We start from the raw sequence: 6,131 nt of genomic DNA on the forward strand, positions 1-6,131 counted from the left end.
CAGCCTTGCCCTCCTGGACCTGGGCTGCATTTCCACCACTCTCCCCAAAGCCATGGACAATGCCCTCCGTGACACCACCACGATCTCCTACTCAGGATGTGCTGCACAGGTCTTTTTCTTTTTGCTTTTGTGTTCAGCAGAGTATTCCCTTCTCACAGTCATGTCCTATGATCGCTACGTTGCCATCTGAGCAAGGACGGCACAAAGCCTTTTCCACGTGCCTCCCTTACCTGGCCGTGGTCTCCCTGTTTCTCAGCACTGCCATGTTTGCCTACCTGAAGCCGCCCTCCATCTCCTCCCCATCCCTGGACCTGATGCTGGCACTGTTATACACAGTGGTACCTCCAGTAATCAACCCCCTCAGCTACAGCATGAGGAACCACAGCTCAGGGATGCCCTCAGGAAACTCTTGCAAGACACGTTCCATCAGCATCAGTAAAATGCTCTTCATGTGACGATCAAAAATTCAGGAAAAGCGTGGACTGACTTTATTTCATCTGTTTCCCCCTCCCTCCCAATCTCTTAATCCTATCATAATTTTAATTCCAATTAAGTAACACTACTCATCACATTTCTTTTTTATTTTCTACGTTTTTCTTCTGGCTGGCAATCCTCATGTACAAAAGTAACCAGGCTCTTTGCCTAGATAGAGAAATCATCAGAAAGTCATTGAGCTCAGCTCCCATCTCCTCTGGATCACAAAGAGGAGCCCTCGGTTCCTTGGTGCAGGAACCAGGAGCCCAACTGCCACACGGAGCAGCAGCCCTGGTGTCTGTGGGGCTGCCCCTCACCGCCCCGTGGGCGCTCCCTCTCTGCTGCCTTTGAGTCGGGCTGCTGCTTCCCTGGAGCCATGGCATTGGGCAGCAGCAGGATGTGGTCTTTTCAGTGCTGCTCTCTTCACACCACCACACCGTTCTCCTTCCTCCTTGCCATTGTGTCAGCCCTCAGGTCCCGTGTTACACAGCAGTCCAATGAAAAACACTTTACCTGCTGTATGCCTGGAATTGTCTCAAAGGCTTGGAAGATTCAAGCGTTCCCATGTCAACAGACTGAAGGCTGGAGACTTCGGGGAGGACGGAGTCTCTGAAAATTGAAACGGCCTTGCTCTGTCCAAAACATTCCCATTTTGCTGTCAGTTTTGACTGCAAACTTGCTTTTGATGAACTTGCATACTGCAGACTCACTTGTTCGCAGCCCTGGATGGCACACCTGTACATCTAGCAGCCATAGAAGGATGCCAGAGAGATCCTTGGGGTTCTTTTTTGAGACTTTTGAAACCTCGGGACAAGGATGCTCGCAAGCCAAGAGCCCCCCACCTCTCTTGGCTGGACCAAAGCTGGAACCTGGACCAGTGATCTCTTTTTCTGTCCCTCTCTCTCACACTCTCTCTCCGCTCCATCTCTCTCTTTTCTTTCTCTTCCTCTCAGAAAGATGTTAAGTGACACAAGGCTTACTTGGATGTCTTGTAACATCACAAAGTTTAGCTGCACATGGAAATAACTGTAGAAGTGCCAGTACCTTTAAGATAATTGCAGTGCAGAGATTCTCCCCTCCCTCCCTCTGTGTGTGGGGGGGCGTGACACGTTCCCTCCTGACAGTCCTCAAGGCAGGGGCAGAAGATGCCTCTCCCTAAACTGGACTCAGGAATTCTGGACTCACGGGGCTGCTCTCGGAAAAGTCCGATTGCTTTGATGGGGTTCTCTGCGGATGGAGGGGACAGTTACACAGTCCCAGGGTAACCTCTGAGGCATGAACGTCCAACTTTCTGGCTTGCCTGGGCTACATTCAGTGAGAGGAAATTGTCTTGTGCCACGTGTATGTAGGTTGCTTCAAAAGTAATGCCTCCTACTAATTTCCATGGAAACGACAACTGCTGGAAAGAGCACAGTGATGTAGAGCAAATCCTCAGCTTCAGAACACTATCTTTCAACTGAGTCACTGCCATTAGCCATGCATTTTGGTCAGTGATGAACACGATATAGGGTGGCTTAGCAATAGGGATCAGTATTTTTGCTTAAGGACCAATATGTTACTTTAGTATGAGGAATCAATGTGTGCTCGGTCTACAACTTTCCAGTTGAGCTTTGCTTGGTGCATGAGCAGCCTTCTTCTTCTCAAAGATCCTCCTCCACAGAAGCGCTCAAGTCACAATAAGACTACTTTTATCTCTGCATGCACCAGAGGCAAGGTCTTTTTCTTGGGTTTCACCTTCGTTGTTTTGAGCCATGGTCTACCAAGAGAGAAAGTTGTTCATTGTGGCATAACAAGCAATGGAAACTTGCTAACGTGGGGAAAAGTGGTGAATTTCAGCCAAAATTCACTGTGATTAAGTGGAAGAAGAAAGAAAGGGGAGGAAGCAAGTCATTGCACCACTACCTTCGATACAACTGTGCATACCCAGAGAGACATTTTGCCTCACTCCAGTTATTGGAGGAGATGGTTCTATATATATATGTACATGCAGAGGAAGATGAAGGCAGCAAACCAAGCCAGTGTTGTCCAACTGATTTATTACAAGGTCTAAGCAACTAAGGGATATGAGGAGATGGGGAAGCTGGCGTATAGTAAAGAGAGAAATTCTAGCAAAGGGTTTACAGAGAGGGGATAGTCAGCACCAGGGATCCAGCAACGTCTCGTTGGTCCGTAGGAGGCAGCAAGTTGGTCAGTGACGTCTCGTTGACCTGCACGACTGCAGTTCAGAGGAGGGGGTACCCGTTCTTCCTTAGAACTCTTTGGGTTTTTATCCTCCCCACAGCATCCTTTTTGTTACCAGGGGCAGCAGGTGGTTGTCAGGGTACCCACATTTTGTTCCTCGAGAGAAACAGCACGTCCGTCCTCTTACCGCTGTGCTCATGGTAATTCACCATTGACTCCAAAAGTCACCAAGCAGCCATTCTACAGGCAGTGGAGGAAGAGAGGAAGCAAGAGAGAGGAAACTGGAAGCAGAATTTCATCAGATACTACCTGAAAAAGCATGGGAATTGGAGGGATCGGGTCTGCCCTACAACCAAGGTCAGGTGCCTGAACGTGGCCAGAGTTGATATTTCTCTGCTCTCACTCACATGCACTATTCCCTGCTGGGCTCATGGTGCTATCTTCAAGTGAACGCCCACTGGGACACGTATTCTTTACACCAAGAGCTGCCTGCTCTCTACACCACAACTCCATTCGATGAAACCATGCATTCACCTGTCAGGGAAAGGTGCATGCTGTTGGGAGCACTTGCAGGCTCTCTGTACTGGGTGGATGTGCAGGTAGGTAACGAGGCTGGAAGTACCTGTGAAGCATCTCACATACTGCTACAATGTGTCTCCTGTGTGGATGTGCTTGTGGGAGTAGTGGGAAGAATAGCCTTTGAAGCCTTTCCCACACTCAGGACACTTGTAGGGTCTCTCTCCTGTGTGGATCCGCTGGTGAATGATGAGATGGGTACTCCTTTTGAAGCTCTTCTCACACTCAGGGTACTTGTAGGGTCTCTCTCCTGTGTGGATTCGCTGGTGGCCGATGAGTTCAGCACTGCTTTTGAAGCCTTTCCCACACTCAGGGCACTTGTAGGGTCTCTCTCTTGTGTGGATTCGCTGGTGGGTGATGAGTTCAGTAATTCTTTTGAAGCTCTTCTCACACTCAGGGCACTTGTAGGGTCTCTCTCCTGTGAGGATGCACTGATGGACAATGAGGTCAGAACTCCTTCTGAAGCTCTTTGCACAATCAGGACACTTGCATGGTCTCTCCCCAGGACGAATACTTTCATGGTTAACACTGCTGGAATTCCTCTTAAAGCTTTTCCCAGACTCATCACACCGATTCTTCCTTTTCTTCTGGCACTCTTCCTTGCTCCTTACGTCTTCCAGCTGCTCCTGACCTGTGCTGCAGCCCAGCGCGTTCCTCACTCTCTTTCCTGGATGGTTTCCCAGTGCCTTCTTCAAGTGCTCTCCTTGCTCCAGGCCCCCACGGACATCCCTTCGCATTTCTTCCACAGAGCCATGACCCCAATGCTTTTCGGCCACACCACCTTTCTGCAGATCCTCCTTTCTATTTATGATCCCAACTCCTGCTGGATGACACAGGACATTCAGAAATAGCACACCGTGCCCCACACTTTGCCCAGCCACAGATGACTTTTGCCGGCCCCGACCTCCTCCTTCCCTCCACCACCTCACCTGGGCAAAAGCCTTCTGCCATGACCTCTGGGCTGTGCACAGCTGGAATCCAGGGCTCTTCCCCTCCTTCCAGCTGGGAGATCACCACAGGTTTGGGGGCTGGAAGTGGAGCTTCAAAGACAGAAACAGTGGAGAGAAGAGCATTGCCATCATTCTGGCACAGCTGCTGCTCCAGCCACTCAACTATGTGTCCCTTCCCACTTGTGAACCCACAATTAGGGCCTGAATGACACTGGAGGGACACACACAGATTTCCTTTCAAGCCCAGCACACCTTCTACCTCTCTGAAAAAGATGCACAAGCACTTTATTTCAGATTACAGGTGTAGCCAGGGAGTCATCTGGGTGCTGGAGCTGGTGGCACCATGCAGTGCAGCAGCACAAGGGCTGTTTGCAAGGAGCTGATCTTCCCCCTCCTGGCTGATGCCTGCTTGACAGCAGCCACTCTGGGGCTTTCACCGGAGTGATGAGCACTCCAGCTCTTTCTGAAACTCATGCTCATCTTTGCCTTTGTGCTGTTGTTGTGTTAGTCAATAAGTCACTGCACTGGGATGATTGTACATTCTCCTTGCAGAGGCTCACTCTGCACAGCCAAAGCTGCCCTAACGAGGAGGAAAGGCAGCAAAGCTCTCACCCAGCGAGGCCACGCACTCGTACGTCTCCAGCATCACGTCCCGGTAGAGCACTCGCTGCACAGGGTCCAGCAGCGCCCACTCCTCCCTGCTGAAATACACGGCCACCTCCGCAATGCTCATGGGCTCCTGCAAGCAAAGAGGCTCCTTGCTGGGAACAGCCAAGGCCCAGGGAAGCAGCTCGCAGAGGACAGAAACTCCAGTGCCAGCCGCTTCTCTGTCCCCAGCACACAAACGCTGGCTGAGGGCACCTCCCTCCCACCAACCCCAGCCCTCCCCAGTCTGTCTACAATTCTAAATTGTCATGAAAGTAGTTTTGGGGTTCATTGTTTTACATGAATGACCTTGGTGCCCCATGCTTATGTTCAAACACTGATCCCTAGACCTGCAGGAATTGGGAGTCTGTCGTGTGTGTATTTCTCACAACCCTTGCACACTTTCAATGCATGTGAAACTGCTAATGTGCCACTTATCCAACATCTGCTGTGGCACAGGGTGAAATTTCTGAATGTATTCTGGATTTCCAGAACAAGAAACTCTCTCACACACACCTACATGAAGTAAGTTTCTAATGAGGAACTTCCCCGAAGAGACTGAAAAAGCAGCGTGGGTCTGCCTGTTGTGTCACTCATTGAAAGCAAAAGAACAGTGATGTTCTGAGCTGCTAGTGTAAATCGATCAGTGAGGAAACTCTCTAAGACTCAGTCTGCAGTGACAGAAAGCATCCTTTGTTCTCAGTGCTGGATGCACGAGTGGGTCCTTCCACCTGGTCGTGCATGCCTGGCACAAAAGCTCTTGAGCTGATCTACATTCCTTGTGTTACAAAAAATGCAAGGATTTATTTGAGAGAGCAACCCCATCCAAGCCCAAGACATTTGTCCTGACACCGAGCAAAATATTGGGGACTTTGAACTGCATGCTGAAGAAAGCTTGGGTACTGTACTTGTGTCTGTTTGGAAAGGACGTGTTTGTAGGAGAGCCCTGTGAGATTTTACATTGGTGGGTGGCATCAGTGAAGGCACGAGCAGGAAGATGTGAGGGAATGCTTCCAGCTTGGATGCCAAAGACGGAACCAGTTTGGTTGGTGCTGGGGGAGGGGGCCACAGAGCGATAGCCGTGCCAAAACAGCAGGGTGTTTCTCAGCATCAGTGCCACTTAACGTAGGCAAAATGAGTGTCACGGTGTTATCTAAGGGTTCATGTCCGTGACAAGGGGGACAGGCCCAAAGTCCCCATTTTTTCCCCCTTCAGAACCCCCAAAATCCCCATTTTCCCCCACAAAAACCCCAACAGACGCAAATACCCCCCAAAATGACCCCATAACCCCCAAAACAGACCCCA

At 50.2% G+C, this 6,131-nt stretch overlaps 1 protein-coding gene across 3 annotated transcripts in view; it reads right to left on the reverse strand.

Annotated features, from left to right (window-relative positions):
• The window catches only part of LOC110391089 (zinc finger protein 345-like), a 51,069-nt gene that overhangs the window by 42,781 nt on the left and 2,157 nt on the right, over window positions 1-6,131 (reverse strand). For all 3 annotated transcript variants that reach the window (XM_021382810.1, XM_021382809.1, XM_021382808.1), the window contains exons 2-3: window positions 4,794-4,920; window positions 4,161-4,271 (exon numbers count right to left, since the gene is read on the reverse strand). In XM_021382810.1, coding sequence (XP_021238485.1) covers window positions 4,161-4,271; window positions 4,794-4,920 — 238 coding nt within the window. The remainder of the gene's footprint in view (window positions 1-4,160; window positions 4,272-4,793; window positions 4,921-6,131) is intronic.

Source organism: Numida meleagris, unplaced genomic scaffold (assembly GCF_002078875.1).
Source record: "Numida meleagris isolate 19003 breed g44 Domestic line unplaced genomic scaffold, NumMel1.0 unplaced_Scaffold295, whole genome shotgun sequence".
In the NCBI taxonomy this organism is placed as follows: Eukaryota; Metazoa; Chordata; class Aves; order Galliformes; family Numididae; genus Numida; species Numida meleagris.